The 18,742-nt window shown below is 36.5% G+C and overlaps 1 protein-coding gene across 1 annotated transcript in view; it reads right to left on the bottom strand.

The window, feature by feature from the left end:
- Positions 1-18,742, bottom strand: part of CNTN6 (contactin 6) — a 161,481-nt gene that overhangs the window by 94,742 nt on the left and 47,997 nt on the right. Inside the window, exons 5-6 of the mRNA XM_063113413.1 lie at positions 6,786-6,989; positions 4,644-4,746 (exon numbers count right to left, since the gene is read on the bottom strand). Coding sequence (XP_062969483.1) covers positions 4,644-4,746; positions 6,786-6,989 — 307 coding nt within the window. The remainder of the gene's footprint in view (positions 1-4,643; positions 4,747-6,785; positions 6,990-18,742) is intronic.

Below are 18,742 nucleotides of genomic sequence, written 5' to 3'. Positions count from 1 at the left end.
ACAATGGGTTTGCAAATGTAATAAGAAAAAATAACTGATTTCTTTTACTTTTTCTGATTAGCTTTTCTCAGTTTTGACTTTCCGAAATATCTTACAAAGAAGTTAAGTACCTTGCAAAGTGTACAAGACGATTCAGGTGGATTGGTACAAAGAGGTTGCCATATTTGGAAAAAAATAACTAAAACCAAATTCTGCACAGCAATATTTTTATGAAGAGAAATCAGAGAATATGATTTATAATAAACATTCAGTGGAGTTTATAAAAACACTTAGCAATAAACCTACAAATATAGATTTACAATTTAAAAAACAAGGAGCTTAATTTTGTTATTTTCAGATTGTTAATTATGCTTATACATAATTAATTTTCTAGCAACTGTGTTGTTTTTTATGTTTGTTAATTTTATAAATTTAGAAGACTCGATATAGCATTTGGTAAATGTCAAAATTCATACTGAACTAAAAAGGATTTTTAGTATGTTTGCAATGTTTTAAATACAATGCAATTTGTTTTCTTAAAATTATTGGCAGGATGCATAAAACTGTTTGGTAGTGGCTCACATTTGTATGTTTTCCAAAGTGTACAAAGCATTTTCACATACATTTTCTTCATTTGAAGAAATGAAAAATGCACTCCAACTATAAAAAATTTAAGTTTCTTATGCAGAATATTTTAACACTAGCACTTTGGCTTAGTGGATACTTTTTTTTTTAATTTATTTTTTATTAGCATGTTCATTGTTACAAATCATACTTACTCTTTATGCCCCTTATCCAATCTCCCTCCTCCCCTCCACCCCCTTTTCATACCCTTTCCCCTCCCCCTGCTCCCTCCCACCTCTAATAACCATGGAGTTTTTCTCTCCATCTGATAGATTAACTGTTCCTGTGTTGGTTTGTTGCCTAGATGATCTGTCCAGTACCGAGACAGGTGTGATCAAGTCCTCCCCTACTATCATAAATCAGATGCTTCTTCTATTACTCTAGAGTGTGCTTTGTGGAGAGAGAGGACTTTTTTTTTTGTCTCTGCTGGTGCATCTCCTTGTGTTAATGCAGTCGAGAGTCTGGAGTGCCATCTCATGGTGTCTGTGACTGCTGCTGCAGAGACTAGCTGCTTTTGCGGCAGCCATGGCCATTGAGGTGGCTATGGTGGGCTACCTGTGTGTTTTGGGTGTGCTCTTTACCTGGTTGTGGCTGGGTTCAGCTTCCCTGGGCTCCATACCTCGGGACCCTAGCGGGGCCCAGGGCAGTGGTGGCAGCCTGCCTAGATGCATCTGGGTTTGGCTTCCCCCGGCTCTATGTCTTATTCTAAGATGTTTTTGCAAAGTTAGTGGATACTTTGGAGTTTCCATTTTAACCCCAAGGTATTTTGATTTTATCTCAATGACTTAATTTAATAAACATAATCTCAACACTGATGAATTTTGTCAGATAAAAGTTCATAGAGTGTACTCCGTTAAATCAATTTCCCTGACAATTTTCTATGAAGTGCAGTTCAGTAATTTTTATTTTCCCATTCTCGTTTAATATTATTTCATGTGCAACAAGTCTTTTCTGTATTAATTTAGCAAACATGATTTATCAATCAAGATTTTTTGTACATACACATTAGATTTTCCATTTTGAGTTTTTTTTAAACTATTATTTTTCCAATTCAAATTTTCCTAAGTCAAATATTGCTTGTTCAGATTTTATCAAGAAGTTTAGGTACTTTCATATGTTTTAATTTTCACTTTGCACAATTTCATTGTTTTTTTTTTTTTTTGTCTTTTTTTTTTTTCATGACCTGCACTCAGCCAGTGAGTGCACCGGCCATTCCCATATAGGATCCGAACCCGCGGCGGGAGCGTCGCCATGCTCCTAGCGCTGCACTCTCCCGAGTGCGCCACGGGCTCGGCCCACAATTTCATTGTTTGTCAATTAAAAGTATTGATTGTTTTCATCCACCAGGGGGTTAATAAAAAATGTGAGAATGTTTTATTTATTTTTAAATTACTTCATATGGCCCATATATTCCAAGACTCCTCTTTATTGATTAGATTGTTAACCCACTTCTTCCACATAGTTCCAATGAATTCTTTTAGCATGTACACTTGACAGGATCCAAACATTGAAGCCAAATGGTAAACTCTAAGTGGGAGGGTCAAAATTTCCTGACTCTGCCTTTTTCCGTTTTCTTCCATTGTCAATTTCACAGCAATCTGGGCTGAAAGGGATGTAGAGCTTTAGCAATATTTTGAGTGGAATAAATATGCACTCCCCCCAAATACAGCCTAAGTTATTACTTATCATGTTTAATTGTGTGTGTGTGTGTGTGAATGGTTTACACTTGGTCAATTCAGGTAAAGTATATGTGATTGTCCATTTATTACACTTTTAACTTTTCAATAGGTTTGAATAATATAGAAATAAAGAAAATTAAGAAAATTGATATATGAGCAATTCAAAGACTATATTGATCAAGTTCTCTCCCCTTCTGTTCCTTTTGTTTACTCCAGAACTGACCCTGATTGCTGCTTTCTCTCTTACACTGTCATCAATAGGCAGAGGGAAGAGGAAGGGACCGGGGAGAGATGAGAATTTATAGACTCTCTGAGATAACTTTTCTACTTTTAACATTCCCACAAACTCAAAACATTGGTTATACGAAAGTAGAATGGAACTTGCACTTTAAATTCAGAATAACTCAAAAAACATTTACCACCTAAATGCCAAGCCCAGAGCTAAATGTTTTGACGTGTATTATCTATTATAATCTTCACAACAAACTTACAAGGTAGGTATCATTATAATTCCTTTTGGATGAGAATATGGAAGTTCATAGAGATTATAAGCATGTTTTCTAACAATCAGAGAACTCTTGATAAGTTTGGAAATAAATCTGCTTCCAGTGATTTCAGAAACGGTTACCTTACCATTTACTACAAAGTTGCTAAATTCAGAATTTAAAATCAGATGGGCCTAGGTCTGAATCACTCTCTCCTCTTACTAGAAGCATGAAATTGAATATGTTACTTATCCAATCTGAGCCTCAGTTTCTCACATATAGTGAAAATATGATGAGCCTTGCAAGACTAAGGATTACACATATATTATAAAATATCTTAAATGCTTAGTTATAGAGGCTTAGCAAATTAAATTATTTACATTAGCTTCCTGAAAACTAGCCTCAATAATTTGCAAAGTTATTTTTATTATCTAAGAGCTTTTTTTTTTCCAGAAATTCATATTTCCTAGTGCCAAATATGATGAAATAAGTTATTAATATTCTTTTCAGATGCTATCTTTCATTGGTTTTCTTTTTAGAAAATCATGTAATTCCCAAAATATGTTGCTGACAAACACTTTATGTTGTATTGCAAACCTTAATTTCTGAGAAAGCTTGAAAATGGTGAAAGTTCATCATACTTTAAAAGGCAGGTAAACAAATAAAAACTGATTTAAAGCCCCCATTTGTCATTTTCTTAAGAGTCATTTAATCAATCAATAACTATTTATATAATACAAATACCATGAGACCAGTACTATATGGTGTGTAAAATAAAAAATATGGTCTCTTAAATCCACGAGAAATAATGATTTCTCAGAAATTTTCTTGGATTTCTGAGAAATTTAATTCAAAGATACAAAAAATTTTACCTGCAGAAAGGAAACCAAAAGATTTAGTAACCAGAATCATTTGGATTGCTGAGTATATTTAACTAATAAATAGATTGAGACTTTTAAGGATATTTTCCAGAATTTGAAGACTAAGTCACTATAAGTGTATTGATGGCATTAGTAATAGAATGAATTTTTAGTTAAGACTTCAGAGCTCATAGTCAGAGTCGAGTCTTTTACTACTCAAAGAATGCTCTGTAGACAAGAAGCATGACTATTACCTGGGAGCTTGTTAGCAATGGACCACACCCCAGACCTAAAGAAGCAATACCTGAATTTAACCATGTCCCCAGGTAAGTCATATGCACACTAAAGTTTGGAAAGGGCAAATCTAGTTTGTCTCTTTTTTCTGGTGTTACTGGTATTTAGAGGCAGAAAAGTGAAATTTAAATATCATGAAAAGGCAAAGAGATGTTCTGGATATTCCATGCAAAAATGCAAGTATTTTGCTGGCTTACAAGTATTCCAAGACTGTCCCTGATAAACTCTTATCTCAGTAAAACAAAATTCCTCTATAATCAGGGCAGGTTAGACTTAATTCGAATTATCAAGTAAAATTATGGACTTTATTTTGGAAACAAGCAGTGTGGGTTTTTTATTTATAAGAATTGCTGATTAATTAAGGTCAGAGACACTACAGGCTATGTGTTTCTTGATGTAGGACAGAAGGGAGTGAAGGATATGTCGAAGGTTGACTTGTCACCAGCTCATATAAGTGCACTCATTCCCTCCCAAGGTGCTGCCTAAATGGGTCTCATTGTACTCAAACTAGAAGAAATATCAGTAGGTTTAGGGCAGAGTTGCAGCCCCAATCATTTTCAGAGCATTAGACGTGTTTGAATTCCAATCAGAAAGTTCCCTATTGACTAGCATTTGAAATCTATTTGGTAATTTACCTTAGAGCAATGTTTGAATAACAAAAGGGTTTTAAAACAAAAATTAAAGCAACCAGGAAAAAAAAGAAAAAAAAAAAAAAACCTTACTTTCCAAGGGCAAAGCATTCCAGTTTTACAGATGAATCCTTTGCAGCTTGTATAGTTTCAGGAAAACGCACTTCAATCTTTGGTTCATATTCCCCCATCACACCTGTTAAATATCAAAAGAGCTAGCAGCATTTCTGGAGAATAGACGTTTTCTATGAAATAAATGTTTCATTAACCAAAACCTGATTATTTGGTCTTAATAAGAATTAGTGTTTCCAATTAAGAACTGGATACACCTACATTTTATAATGCTTCTGAGTTTTCAAAAAAGATCCTTCTCTAGTGATATCCAGATCTATCTTCCTCTCATGGAACTCATGAGGCCAGATCTGTTCAGGAATAAGGAAGTTTTCAGTTAACACTGCAAGAAGTCTTTTGCAGCACCTCTTAATCCAAATTATCACTATTTGTGCAGCAAAACATATGAAGTAATCACACTAAGATAAAGACATAAATATTTGTATGTCAGTACAATGAGGTCTTGCTGCTAAATGAGTGTTGTACACCTATAAAAAATGTCTGTTTTTTCAGTTTTAAAATTTGCGATAAGGAATTTTGGATATAGGCTACTAAAATAAGAATAAGAGAGTGGTCTGAAGTAATGAAAATACATGGTCTATAAAAGGAGTTGTAACCAACAAAAATACATACCTAGGGTAGCCTTATTAACTTGACTAATTTAATCAGTGACAACTCGAGATTCTTTAAAAACTTTAATCATTTTAAACTTATATACATAATGCCAAAGTAATGCATTCCTAGAATAAATGGATAATTGGTGTGCAGAAAATATAAAAATTACAAAATATATATAAGATAAAAATACCTTATTTTTAAGACCTTGATCATTACAAACATTCAAAGAGGTTATGGTTGAGAAGGTAGAAAGTACTACTTCATTCAACTAAATCGGTAGATTTTATTTTTTCTACTTTGTTGACATCTGATATTACTTGCATGCCCACTTTTTGGCAGGTTTTTTCCCTAATATTAAGTATAATGCTATTGGTCTATTTTACCATAAATGTGTTGAAGGGAAAATAGGAGATAGAAAAAAGAAGGAATTAAGAAAGGGAAAAGCAGAAACTAAGAGAGACAGAAAACAAATGGAAAAAACATGCTAGAATCTCTGCATATTTCCAGTCATGAATAGAGTACTCACTGAAGGGGAAAAATTGGACTTATGAGTAAATCCAATGGCTGCTAAAATCTGAATTAAGACCTTGCAAATATATTTGGGTGGTTAGTGATTATAAAAGCTCTGTTATAAGAACTCCCTCTATGGAGCTGGCTCCATAATTCTGTTAGCCATTATTAGCATCACATTCTTGCTTTTCTTAGACTCTTCAGGGGATAGAATAATTCTACGAGGTATTTCATTTCAAGTCCGGAATTTGATCATAAAATGCACCAACAGGTTTCTATCTTTGCACATCCCACTGTGAACATTTAATTAAAGAATCAACTAGAGAATTTTTCCACTTCGATGGCTTCCTTAGACTTCTAGTTCTCTAAATCTTGTAGCAGCTATGACTTGACTAAGCTACAAAGCTCATCAGAGACCCATCTGAATTATGTTCCTTGGAGGAATATAATTAGTATGAATCTTTTGTTTCATTCTTCTTTAAATGCTCATAATGAATGTTGGTTTGCTTTGCTTTCCTTGGATGTGAAACTTTCCCCATTTTGCCAGCCACATAAATAAATGGTAAACAGAAAAAGGCAAATATGGAAAGAAGGGGGGCATTAAAGAGAAGCTGCAACATATGTTCATTAAAAACATATTAATTCAATTATACAAATTTGGCAGCACCCACACGTGCACACATACACACACGCCAGCTCCCCCAAACAAACATTGTTTTCACAAAATAATCCTTAAGCAAAGAAAAGATAAGCTATGCCAATGCCAGAAAGGAGATGGCACAGTATACCCAGAACCATGGATACTGGATTATGCAGGTAAATTATAAAATTTGCTATTAGATTTTTTATAATTTCTGATTTTCATCATATTTGTGAATTGAATTTAACTTGTAGGTGATGTGGCTCCACTGAACAAAAGGGAAGCAGAAAGCTCTGCAGGTCTCCCCAGTCTTTAAGAGCCACAAAGTATATTGCCAAGATAACTCATTATCTTACCATCGGTGCGCTGCACTAATGGAGTGGGTGGTCCGTGGACACTTCTTTGGGCCTCCTTGTTTGTTATGAAACAAGTGTAGTTGCCCACATCTGATGGTTCCACTTTGGCAATATACAAGTTGCCCGTCTCTTGAGATATAAACCGCCTGTGGTCCTCTTGGACATATAAAGGGTTATCATTGAACATCCATGCATAAGATAAATCTGAAAAACAGGAAGAAAATGTATTGTTGTTACTGTATTCTGAGTATTCCGTGTCTACCTGTCCATAATTAGAGTAAAACTGTGCTCCTATTTGTCTAGTTTATAGCTGTTGTCCTGGTATAATTGTAATATTCCCTTATATTCAAATATAACCCAGTTTGGATAGTAAATTATATAGTCACCCTGTCCATCTTTGGCTTTTTGGGATTAAAGGTGTGACGATAGGGTGTAAAGGAAATAAGTGGATGCATTTATTGATAAAAGATATGAGATATATAAATTATTATATAAAGATATAAATTATTATAGGATCAAAATGCATAATAAATTTCTTCAATAATACTCATTGTGAAGCAATGGTTCTCAATATGTTGTCAGAAGTTGTTAAACATACTTAGGGGTACTTATTAAAAATTTAATGTAAAATTATGTTCAAGGATTCTACTCCAGATCTTGGAGTTCACTTATTCAACCGTGACATAATTTCTGAACACCTATTCTGTCACAGTTTTAGGACTTAGAGTACAGCAAAGCAAAACCTGTGGCCTATAAAGGTCACACCAGTTACTGCTAACTACCACTAGTGTGGATAATCTCAGTGGGTGATGACATATGCTTTTACAGACACCTTATAGGGAGCCAAGAGAAGGAATCTAGAATTATCTGTGGCCAGAGAAGACTTCTCAGAAGGAGTAATTCCATGTTGAAACTAGCAGGATGACCAGGAGCTATCCAGGTGAGTAGGCAAATGGTGCTCAGAGCAAATAGCATGGGCAAGATGCTCTAGTTAGAGAATTTTAGAAGAAAAAGGAAGATATTCTTATGCATAAAGTCTTTGTAAGTGTGGTTTTATCTGAAGGCTAAGATATTAGGCATATTGTGAAAACTAGGTAGAAATAGAACTGTCTCTAGGGAAAAAGAATACACCTGATTCAAAAGGGACCCCTAAAATAAGTGAAATGTATAGGTACTGGGGTGAGCAACGGAAATGTACTACAGTTAGGTCAAAAACATCTTCACCTGGATGGACGTTCACACGCTGAGGAATCACAGCTCACAGGAGAGCAGTTCATGAAACTCGAGGCCCTTGTCCAAGCAGAGGCCTCAGGTTATATTTGTCATCTGTACTTACAATAACTGGTACACAAGCGAGACATGGTAGAGACAAAAGAGGCTCATTATTTCTGATGTGTTATAGCAGTCCTTCTCAGCTGGAAGTGGATCACCTAATACACATTCTTTACTAACCTTACTGAATTTAAACACTCAAAAGTATGAGGGGGCAATACAGATGGACAGCTGTTCTGAACTTAAATCTGACCCACATAGAAAAACTCTTTAGGAAGTGGGAATGAAGAAATGTTGCCATTTTATCATCCCTTCCACCACCAAAAAAAAAAAAAGAAAATTTATATATATATATATATATATATATATAAACTATATATATATATACACATAAAGATTAACAGTACATACACTTAGGGAACTAGATTTTATAAAGGAAGGAAGGATGGAAAGGAGGGAGGAAGGAAAGAAGGGAAAGAGGGAGGAAGTGATGGAGGAAGAAAAGAAAGGAGAGAGAGAGAGAGAGAGAGAGAGAGAGAGAGAGAGAGAGAGAGAGAGAAACGAGAAAGAAGAAAGTGAGTCCACCCAGAAAGAGACCATTACTAATGAGGAGGAGCAAAAGAATGATTTTTTTTTTTTGACTAGTAAGGGGATCACAACCCTCGGCACGGTGTGGTCTGCACTGCGCTCAGCCAGTGAGCGCACCGGCCATCCCTACACAGGATCCAAACTCGCAGCCTTGGTGCTACCTGCGCCACACTCTCCCGAGTGAGCTTCGGGGCTGGCCCAAAAGAATGAATTTTTTACAACGATCTATAAATGATGTCAAAAAAAACACCTCATTTATTCAGACAGAACTCATACTATTTCCAGAATAAAGCAGATATTAGGTTAAGATATGACAAGGAACAGCAACAACAAAAAATGCCACTCTTTTATGAAACATGAAAATGCAAAAAGTAGCATTAAGCCTATAAAAGTAGTGTCAGGTGGAAAAAAACCCAAGCTGTATTGTCAAGTGAAAAAGCATGCTATAAATAAATACGTTTAGTATTAGTCAATTAAAAATTATATATTTGAGTTTGGGAACTTCTGTGTGTATATGTTCATACAAATTATTATATTTAAAAACCTGAGGATGTATACGGTGGTTTTCTCAGGGTGAGGGGCAGGAAATACAAAAGATTTTTACTCTCTACACAACGTGTTTCTGTCATATTAGAATTTTAGATTACTATGTATTATTTATGTAAATGGAAAAATGAATCAACAGGATGAAAACAATGTCAGAAAGGCTAAGCACTAGAATAAGCTAAAACTTGTAAAAATAAGATGGATAACATTTTTTATTCTTACTCTGAACTGTTCAGTCTGGAACATTATGTTTTAATCAGGCATTGATTCCCGAATCTCATGAACATTAGAATCACTAAAGAAGCTTGTTAAAATACAGATAGCTAACTTTACTTCTAGCAATTTGGTTTCATTATATCTGAGTGAAGTATCATGGAATCAGTATTACCAACACCCTCCAAATGACTGATGCAAGTTGAACTTGAACATTATGTTCAGAGCACACCTTATTGAGAGGGGAATTAAAAATCTCAAGTGTATCAAGAGATTGACAAAAGTGTAGCAAAAACCAGAAGCTATCTCACATAAAAAAAAGTGATAAAAACTTAGATTTTGACCTTCAGGAAGAAATTTGGGAAGAATATTGGAGCTGTCTTCCCATATTGAAGGGGTATCACATGCATTAAGGGTTAAATAAAACATCTCTATTGATGTGCAGAAGACAAAAGTAGGAACTATGGCCATTGGAAGTTACATAACAGTGTCTGACTCAATACAATAAAGAGTAGTCTGAACTTCAGAACTATAGCAGGGATGATTTGCAAGGGAGCGAGCAAAAATGATCAAGCAGTGGATGGATGACCATTGCTTGGGATGTTACCCAAAAAAAAGATTATTTTCACAGTGCATGGAAAGTTAAACCTATGATTCTATGAATGTTCTACTCCACCCTCAGCATTTCTTTGATCTCCCTAGGAGTTCATACTTTTATCTCAAGTATACGTAAATGCAATTCATTTTTTATTTTTGAAAATATGCTTTAACATTCTTGCCCTGTTCTCAGGTATTGAATCTTCCTTTTCTTTTCTTTTGCAACTTCCTATTGAAGTCTTTCAACATTCCATGTGGTCTCTTACTTCTAGGTTTCTATACTAATGTCCTTTGTTGCCTCACTTCTAAGCCTGTTGCTCTGTCTGCACCAAAGAGATACTCAAAGGGCTTTTGTTTGAAACCAGAGAGTCATCCAGATAGTAAATTCTTCCTCAATATAAAGAGGTGGGAAAAAATGTAGTTCAGATTCCCCTGTTGTCATTGACTCCTCCTTTTTCGAACCTTTTGTGAAATAAGAACAATCATGAGCAAATTCCCAGGGCCACGTCTCAGCTTAGGGGTCCTTATTCAATGTCTGTCTGGGGAGAGAAATAGGCCTTAGCTCTCTGAAATTCAACGTAACCCCTTTCACTTAGAAATTACAAGTTGCTGCTAGTGCCCAAGAAATCCTTGTATTCTTCAACCTATAATCTTGGGACCTGAGACTGTAATTTTCATCTCTCCCTTGGTGAATTCACTTTTACATTAGCTGCTAAAACTTTCCTATCTTTCCCTACATGTTGTGTATTCTTTCTCAGTTGTGGAACATTTAGAATCTGCTGGAAGAATCTAATGCAGAAATAGAGAAGATAACATAAAGAACAATGATAACTTTAAAAAGCACTTTTGTTTTATGACCCCAGCAATTGCTTTATGTGGTTAATTAGGTATTGCTAGCATGCCTGTTACAGAAGAGGCTACTGAAGCTAGGAGTATAAAGGTAATCTCCAATCATATTGTTAACATGTAGAAGGGGAGGACTTGAACCTAGATCCTTCTGATGCCATGTCCTTTGCTCTTTCTAATTTTCTATGTATCTATAATTGATCCTCTTTTTCTATGTCAATCTTCTGCCCTCGCCTCTTCTTCCTCACTCTCAGACTTCCTTCCAATTCCCAAGCTCCCTGTGGATCCAGCCCTGCTTACCCAACATTCCCTCCCCCATCAATGTCACTTGTCCTGTGTCCAATTTCTGAAGAATCTCATAGGATAAAAGGTCAATCTGTCGTTTTTAATTACTCCAAAGTGTTTACTGCTAATATTAACAGACAATAAACACATATAAAATCTTAAAGAATAATTCTTCCCTCTAAAATGGGCCTCTCTAAAGGAGAGGTTCTGAAACTTCAGAGTGTGTCAGAATCACCTGGAGGTCTGTAGTGTTAAACTACAAACCGCTTGGCTGCACCTTCGGAGTTTCTGATTCAGTAGGTCTGGGAAGGAGCCAGAGAATCTGCATGGCCCACAAGTTCCCAGGTGATACTGATACTGGCGATCCGGAACTATGCTTTGAAAATGATTGATATAAATGGAAAAACTCAGTCTCCTCTGCCTAATCATACTAGGAAGAGAAACACCCTGGATTTTGAATGGTAGCCCCATTGTACATTAGCTTTTGGGTGGCTTGCTAGGCCCTGAAGAAGAGGATGTTTCTGGGACATAGATTCATAGTATGGCAGGAATGGCAGAGATTTGAGAGATCTACCAACCCCGTGTCTTCATTTTACAAGTGGAGAAGCAGAGAAGAGAGTTAGCAGCAGCTCTGGGACTACAATCCAGCTGCACTTTCATTCCCCTCTGACCTGGTGAAGATGTTAAGCTTCAAGTCCTTCCTGCCATTGTATTTCTCACCTGCCCTGCTCCCTTTTCCCCAGGGGCTGGCTCTTTCTATTCATCTGAATACCTGCCTGCAGTGGGGGCTATATCTATTCTGTTCCATCATCAGCCACTGCTGTGCTTAATCTGTGTATTTTTTAACAGAGAAAGGAAAAAATAATACTTTTCAAACTAGAAGTTTAAAAACCTTCCCATTTGGCTTTTCTTAATTAAATGTATAATTCATAAGCCACTTAGGTTGCAACCATTGAATTTTTAAATATTTTCTCCACCATCTATGACATTTATTTGTTATTAATGGTTCTGATGCATTTTCCCTGTGATGATTCAGCAGTAACATTAGAGCTGAATGATAATTGGTCCTTCCTGAAGCATTTTCTGTAGTTTCACATTGACACCATCCTCTACTATTTTATTCTTATTAGAAATGGCAGCTCTGCAGTAAGCAATTGAAGACTCTATCTGCTGCTCTCTCAAGCATACAACAAATCCTATTTTCCCCAGAGCATGATTATGTTTTGACATTTTTTACAGCCCTATATCTTGCACTGTGATTTTTAAAATACAAACACGAAAAATATATGCAATTACACCCATTACATGGGACATAATTTTTATTAGAGAGGAAGTAGCTCATTTGAAAGAGACCTTTAACGATAAACGTCAACGCCAAGAACTTCCATTGGCATCATAGAACAAATTTCAAAATCAGTAGCCTGTTTCTTGAGATAGAAATAAATAGGTAGAATAAAGAATTTGAAGTATAGTGCTCAGATTTAGTGGATAAATTCCCCTTTGGAATATTCCAGAATGTATGTACTTTACTGCAGACCTTGTGTAGTGCTCCAGGGTTAAATGTGACTGACTGTTGGATGGTGAATCATGGTTATGCTAGCTCAGTGCAAAGAGCTAATCCAAGAATAATTCATTTTCTGGGTTGAAGTCATTGATATTAGTGCCGAGCGTGTTTATGATGCAATCCAGAAAACTGCCTGACACCTTTACAATCCACTTCTATTTGAGTTCCCATTTGTTCCACAGTTATTGCTTGACCACTTGGGTTTTATTAGATCCCTTCTGATTTACACACCTCCTGTTGGCATCACGGAGATGCAATCTTTGTTGCTTACAAATGACCATTAAGTAAAGGCCCCCTGAGTTCCTATTATTGCTAAGTTCCAGAGAACTCTAGGACTGATTGTGCACTGAAAAACCCTACCCGGAGAAGGAATGAAAACACAGCCAGCTTTGGAGTGAATTTCTGGGAAACCTCCAATTCTAAGGAAGACCGAGCAAGTCATGGGAAGCAAACATACAAGGACTAGACTTCCCTTTTTCTTCCCAATTCCCATCTTCTATAGGTGAGCTTAATACAGTGAATGCGAGAGATGGACTATACCAGTGGTTCTCAATCAAGGGAAATTTTACCTACCAGGGGATACCTGGAAATATCTGGAGACATTTTTTTTTCTCACTGTCAGGGAAGGGGGTGCTACTAACATCTAGTGAATAAAGGTCAGAGATACTGCTAAACATTTTAACGATGCACAGGACAGTCCCCCAGTCCCTCACAACAAAAAATTACACCCCCACCCCTGGCACATTGTGAATTGTACCAATGTTGGAAAACCCTGGGTTCTACAAGCGGTAACAGGCTGTAATGGGAGAGTTCTGTTTAATAGGCTAGAAAGCAAGGAAAACAGTCTTATTAGGAGTGACTTGAGTCTGAAAGTAGAGAGAGAAGGTGTGGGGCATTTGTAGGTCTCAAAGATCCAAACAGGATCATCATGATTCCAAACAGGAGGTGTATAAATCAGAAGGGATCTAATACAGTCTAGGTTGTCAAGCAGTAATTGTGGGACCTAGAGAAATGACCTCTGGGACTTTGGTCAGCTATGAAGACTATGAAGAGCCATGAGCTTCTTGGTTCTAATACTGTGCCCTAATTTTAGGCAAATCAATTTACTCCTCTGGTTGGTGTCTACATAATCTCCAATAGAGATAAGAATTCCTGCAATCTCCTTGTGTACCTTTTTAGCACTAAGTGTCTGTTCTGGGCCAAATTATGCCAGACAAAATTAGGCAATAGAATAAATGCAGTAATGGTTAGTAGATACACAATTTGCAACATTGAGATATTTTTCCCTGAAAATGCTAAATGAGTTGAAGTATACCAAATACTGAGCTGAGTGCCCAGTGCAGAGTGCACCTCGTTATCTTATGCAGTGTTAAATACCACTTATATATCGTGACTTCAATATTAGCTCTCCAAACCAGAACTTTCTTCCTCAAAACTTAATCGGCACCTGAAACTTAACACATCCTGAAAGAAATTCCTGATTTTCCCCATCCCAATAAATAATACTCTATTTTTCCAGTTGTTCAGCCAGCAAATTTTGGAGTTATCTTTTACTCCCCTCATTCTCTTGCCACACACATCCAATCTTTCAGGAAATTATTTCAGTTATACTTTGTAAATATACACTAAAGATTGCTACTCATCCACCTGTTTACCGCTAACATCCTGGTCAAAGCAGCTATTAACTCTCACCTGAATACTTGCAATCACCTTTTAACTGCTTATATTTTTGCCCTCTGTGGTCAGTTCTCCAGAGTAAATTTTTTAAGATGAGAGTCAGAGAGAGCATGTCACTCTTCTGCTCAGTACTTTCTAATCATTCTCATCTCACTCAAGATAAAATCCAAAGGTCCTAAAATGTCTGAAAGTAGGGCCTTACATCCTCCTCTACTCATCTGTGTGTTCATTTTACTTCACCCACACTAGCCTTGTTGCTGTTCTTCCAACATGCTAGACATGTTTCCACCACAGGTCCTTTGCACATGCTGCTCCCTCTGCTGGAAGTGCCTTTACTCAATATGTCTCACTTTCTCATTTCTTTAGTTCTCTTCTCAAATGACAATGAAGCCTTATTTTACCTCAGAATATACAATAGCAACATCTACCATTGCCTATACCCCTTTATTTTCCTCCCTATCTTTAATTACCATCTGTCATGCTTTATATTTGTTTATTGTAAGATTCATGGAACTAATTGTCTCCCTCCATTGTATCCCTGAAACTCAGAAAAATGAGTGGTACTTAGTAAGTACACAATAAATATTTCTTGAGTGAATATATTCTGCACAGTTCAATAGTGATGGTTATCATTATTGCTACACCAAGAAGCCACTATAGGGTCAGTCTGCCTTTTACATATTCAAGGAGCCCCAGAGTAACACATAAGTTGCCAATTTAACCTACCTACTAAGACAACACCAAATTCATTTACTCCAGAAACAACAAACACAGCAACTGGGAGGAAAGGGATATGAAAATTTAGCACTTTTTCTGGGTATAATTTTTCCTCTTTATTCTATAACACAATTTTGAGACTTTGCTTGGGAATGATTTTCAATGTAAGTTGAACTGTCAACATCTTTATTGACACAAATACAAACACTGGGCTCAGATAACAGTGCTATCTTCCTGCTACAGACACAGATGATCCAAACTACTGGCATAATTCAATTGTCCTACCAACTTAAAAGTTGGAAAGTTGGATCTGAGTAGAGAATGGAATATTTCCTCTAAAACAAAATTTAAACCTATAATTTTTATGAGCCCAGGACTGAGAGTTTTATATTCGGACAAGAAAGGAAGAGAGTGTACTTTCCTTTGGCTATGGTGAAACTATTATTTCACAGTGTTTAGTTTAGACAACATATATCATTTCTTCATGCTTTCACTTTTAAATAAAATTTCATATGAGGCTGGGCTAACTCACTGAGCCCATGGACGTCTACTGTCTGCTGATTTTCATATTCATCCTGTAGCCTTGGCTTCAAGGGTTTTATGTTTATTTTAAAATTTAGAGGAAATTCTGCTTTCTCTCCTGTTCAAATGGTTTGTGTGGACTTTTTGTTACAAGTGGCTGAAGCTCTTAAAATCTCACCCTTGACGGGAGTGAGAATCTGTAATAGAAAGACATCTCTGAATAAGATTCAAAGTTCACCTCAAGGCTCAGTGTCACCCCCTCCCCACAATAAATAACTAGAATAAATATTGTATTGTCTTTTACTGTCACATGAACCTGTGTGTAGAGTAATGACCTTAGAACCTTCCAGGAACATAGTGGAAGAAATAAAAGATTTGAATTTGGCCAATTACCATATTTTGGTTCTGCCAAACACTGAGAAGCCAAAGGAAGATTGTTTTGTTCTCAGATGGCTACCCAAATTGAAGAGAAGAATTATAATACACAACAGAGATTGCTTAGGAGATGAAGGAAGTCATAGCCTACCACTGAAAGAGTTTAGGAGAAAGGAAGGGCAGGTGTAAGGGGGAATCTCCATGACCTTTTGCAATAAGGCATGCATTGTAGCTCTCTCTGTGTACTCCCCACAAAACTTCAGTTAAACCTACATTTCTCTGGAATATTTTGGAGTTAGATTTTTTGGGAAGCTGAGAATAAGGGCTGAGTATGACTGTGAAGACAGAGTTCCAGTTATAATCATGGAGTCTCCAGCTGGTTAGGAAATACAATTAAGAAAGGAATGTACTCCTTCCCTCAGAGTACAGGGAATGGCTCCTATTCTGCTTCCAAATATCACTTTTTGAAGTGATGAAGTACAGTGTGTCAGGACTGTGCTCTGACATTATTGCCTAGGTTCCTTTTCTTTTACACTATGGTGTCGTCTCTGCTAGAATAAACTTCACTCATAAAACTTTCCCTTCCTAGAGGGGAAAACACCCTTGCATTTTCAGTTACCTTAAATATTGGGTAGAAAGCATCCACAAGAAGGCCTGTGCTGGAGGCAGGTGTCCTTTTGTCTATTCGGAAGAAAGGAAAACTATGTAACACTATCTGCTTGGTTGAGTTTACATTGATTACTCTGTTTCACTGGGTTATGACTGACCAATCATTTGTATGGGAAATCCATCTAGACACATTTTTGTTTTGTTTTTGGACATGGAGCCATTCTTTCCTGGGTAGATCCATAGGATTCAACCATATTAGTAGTTTTTTCTTACTCTCCTCTGAAATTTCTTTATAAAACACACTGAGAAGTATTTGATAGGCCTATCTTGTTAAGAAATGCTTTGCAAGTATTTCTGTGAAAACACTAGAAAGAAAGCATAAAGAACTCAAGATATTCTGATAATATCAAGTTTCATAGGATTTCTGCCTTGTTGCAGAACTACTTTTGAAACTCTTTGCTGCTGACTGGATATGTAGGGGAAGATAACAGGTCTAAATTGTCCAAAATTTGATATAAAAATGTCAGCTTTTATGGCTTTCTATTACTATGGAGTCTGTAGTATTTCCTTTACAAGAACCTGTATCAGTATTTACAAAGAGTCTCTGCTTTATACACCCCAGATTTAAAAATGATTTGGCCATGCCAACATTTACTCCATCCTGCCCTGCTAACTCCATCTGTCCACGTTAATATACTTCCAGGGTACCTCTCTGTGACAGCCAAGTGTGTGAGAAAATATGAAGCCATTAGAGAGATTAACAATAGAAGACAGAAAAAGATTGGAAAACATACAAGGATACTTCGAGAAATTCATGGACAGATTTATATTATCTTTTAATTCTATTTTTCCATGAACTTCTTGAAATACCCTCATATTATAGTTGGCAGAATTCTAAGACGCTTCCAATGACCCATGCTCATCCCGTCCATCTGAGTGTGAATGAGACTTCTGAATAGAATGAGAGAGATATCACTCCCATGGTTAGATCAGATCATACAGCACAGTTAATGTGAAGAGAGTGACTGTATCTTTGATGGGGCTGATCTAATTGGGCCATTCCTTACAAGGGACAGGACTCTTCCTGGCTAGAGCTATTGACTTGATGTGAGGAAGATTCTCTGTTGCTGCCTTTGATGATGGAGGGGATCATGTGGCAAGAAATGTGGGCAGCCTCTAGAAGCTGAGAGTGGCCCTCAACAGTCAGCTATCAAAGAAATGGGCTCCTTAGTCTTATAACTGCAAGGAACTGAATTTAGCCAACAACCAGAATAAGCTTGGAAGAGAATTCTTCCCCAAACTCTCCAAAAAGGAATGCTGTCCAGCTGTCATTTGATCTTATTCTTGTAAAACCTGAGCAGAGAGCCCAGACACACCCTCCCTGGACTTCTGAGATACAGAACTGTGTGCTAATAAATGGTTGCTTTTTGAATCTGCTAAGTTTTTCACAGTATATTACACAGTAATGGAAAACTAATACACACTGTGTGTGTGGACACACACACACACACACACACACACACACACACACACACACACACATAGTTTAAGAATAAATTATAGGCAAAACGGAAAATGTCTGTCCATATCTCTAGAGTTGGTCCACATTAACAAGCTGTCCATTAATCTATTTTGAAGGTCGCCCAACCAATATGCCTTCTTACTTTCTTGAAGTTTTCCTTTGTACAATTTACCTTCACAAGGTGAGGCAGGAGAAGGGAAAATAGGAATAGTTTTCAGTAGCCAGTTAAAGACACTCTCAGGGCTCTTAACAAATCTAGAGGTATAGGAGAGTTGAAACTGATAAACAACCTAAAGTTTAAGCATTAACAACAGAATCTTCTATCCATAGGTGTTTTTGCAGTCAGAAAGACCTGGGTTGGAATTTTGCCTTTACTTACTAACTAAAAGCTGATGCACTTAATTATATGGATCTCACTTTCCTCATTTTAAAATTATTCTTAATTATTAGAATAGTGGAAATAAAAAAATAAATGGGAAGCCCACATTATAGTGACTGCCCATAGTAAAAATTCAACAATTGGTACCTGTTATTATTATTAATACATTCTTTCTCTGACTAATTGACCATTATTTTTTATAATTGCATCAAAGTGCATCTATCAATATTCTGCCTCAGTTTTGA

The sequence above is a fragment of the Cynocephalus volans genome, chromosome 11 (assembly GCF_027409185.1).
Source record: "Cynocephalus volans isolate mCynVol1 chromosome 11, mCynVol1.pri, whole genome shotgun sequence".
NCBI classification, from domain to species: Eukaryota; Metazoa; Chordata; class Mammalia; order Dermoptera; family Cynocephalidae; genus Cynocephalus; species Cynocephalus volans.
The sequence above is the reverse complement of the archived record's forward strand: the minus strand, read 5'-3'. Positions and strand labels throughout refer to the sequence as shown.